The sequence below is a fragment of the Chaetura pelagica genome, unplaced genomic scaffold (genome assembly GCF_000747805.2).
Source record: "Chaetura pelagica isolate M959 unplaced genomic scaffold, ChaPel_1.0 scaffold9, whole genome shotgun sequence".
NCBI lineage: Eukaryota > Metazoa > Chordata > Aves > Apodiformes > Apodidae > Chaetura > Chaetura pelagica.
The window spans coordinates 668,292-669,949 of NW_009954494.1; the positions used below are offsets into that span (position 1 = coordinate 668,292).

General features: G+C 41.1%; 1 protein-coding gene across 1 annotated transcript in view; it reads right to left on the reverse strand.

Moving 5' to 3' along the window:
• The window catches only part of EXOC8 (exocyst complex component 8), a 3,795-nt gene continuing 2,137 nt past the window's right edge, over positions 1 to 1,658 (reverse strand). Inside the window, 2 exon segments of the mRNA XM_010004548.1 lie at positions 1 to 924; positions 1,573 to 1,658. The exon segment at positions 1,573 to 1,658 is cut by the window's right edge and continues 20 nt beyond it. Of these exon segments, the coding sequence (XP_010002850.1) occupies positions 316 to 924; positions 1,573 to 1,658 (695 nt within the window). The 3' untranslated portion in view covers positions 1 to 315.

The following is a 1,658-nucleotide window of genomic DNA, read 5'->3' on the forward strand; positions in this document are numbered from 1 at the left end:
ACTTTGACAAACATTTGGCTGAAAATTGTATGTTATAGTATTTCTCAAGTCACAAACACTACACAAGCCATTCTTAGAGGATATGCTGCACAAGGACTTGTGACCTGCACCTTACTTCTCATTCCCCTGCCCTCCATCCGCCAAGAAAAGCATCACATCCCTGCAGGATTTGATTGTAAGTTTTCAGCTTCTTTAATGCAGCAGATAGATATTTTTTAAGGACTACTCAAAAAAACCCATGTCGTTCATATATTCAATATACGACATTTTCAGTAAGTGCTTTCACACTCTGTTCCTAAGAACAGTTAGGTCACTTCACACCACAGAGGTGGTACTTTCTGGATTTATGCGCATCAATCTTGAAGCATTTCTCAGATCCTGTAGCTGCTTGGCTGGCTTTCCAACTCCTTCCTCAAATCTTTTTTCCACAACAGGAAGGACAGTTTCATACAGGAAGGATGCATTCTGCCTAATGAATGCTTTCTTCTCAGGGTCCTGTTCACATCGTAAACTGTAATCAACATGCTGCACAGCCACTAGGATGATTTCCACAAGGCTCTCCAGAAGAACCATATGCAGCTCTGGAAAATAAAGCTTTAACGCTTCCTCCAAGAAGGCCATAGTCTGCTTAGTGAAAGCTACTACAGTGTAGCTCAGGTTGACCCAGCAGTCATCACCCGTGTATTGGTCAAAATTGCCTACCCCGCAGCTCCTCATCTCCTCCCTGAGTTTCCCCAACGCCTCTGGAGTCATTAGGTTCATCCTTCTCCACATCTCCTCGGAGTTGCGGTGCTTGGTGGCCTCGATGATGATATCCTTGTAGCTCTGTAAAGCACCTTTGATATCCTTCACCAGAAGGGCATGAATGATGAAGGTGAGATCCAGTCCAATCTCACTAAGCTGCTTGCAGTGCTCTTTAGCTACCTTGGGTATGAACAAAAACAAAGGATGTTATTAGCATGCAGGACCCCTTTACATCTTACACATTCACCAAATCTGTAATTCTCAGGAAACAGGGAAGTGTTAATCATGCTTTGCTTATTTCACCTGCTAACAAAATTCCTTTTTAGTGAGAAATTAATAACTAAAAAATAAACCCAGTTTGTAACAAATACTCTGGACAATTACATTACAACTGCCACAGACACACTTTTTTTTGTTTTGTTTCTTTCACCATTAGCAGCTGAAAGAAACCGTAACATGAAAAAGTTAGTCTTGCAAAAAATTATGGAAATGCGGTCCAGGACAGGCTTGGAAAACAAACAAAAAAGTCTTCAAAATACTCATAATTCAGAATTTTAGAGCCTCTGACTGGATAAAGGCAAATTTAGAATAAACATATTTTGCGTTTCTGATAAAAGGCTGGGTTATTCTTGCTGTGTGTTTTCATCTTAATGCTTTCCTCTGTTAAACTGAAAACAACCAAACCAACCACAACTGAGTATTAACCTTTTAACGCAGGAAACCACTGAGGAGTCAACAACCAACCTAGGGTCAAGAAAAGAGTATTTACAAGCTTTGCAGCCTTCGTTTTGGCCATCATGTCACACCGCCCTCCTTGGACCCTCTTACCTTGACACACTCTGCCGCAGTTGACAAGCTCTCTTTACTATCAAACACTTGCTTACTGAAGGCATCTACAAACATCTTCATGGAAG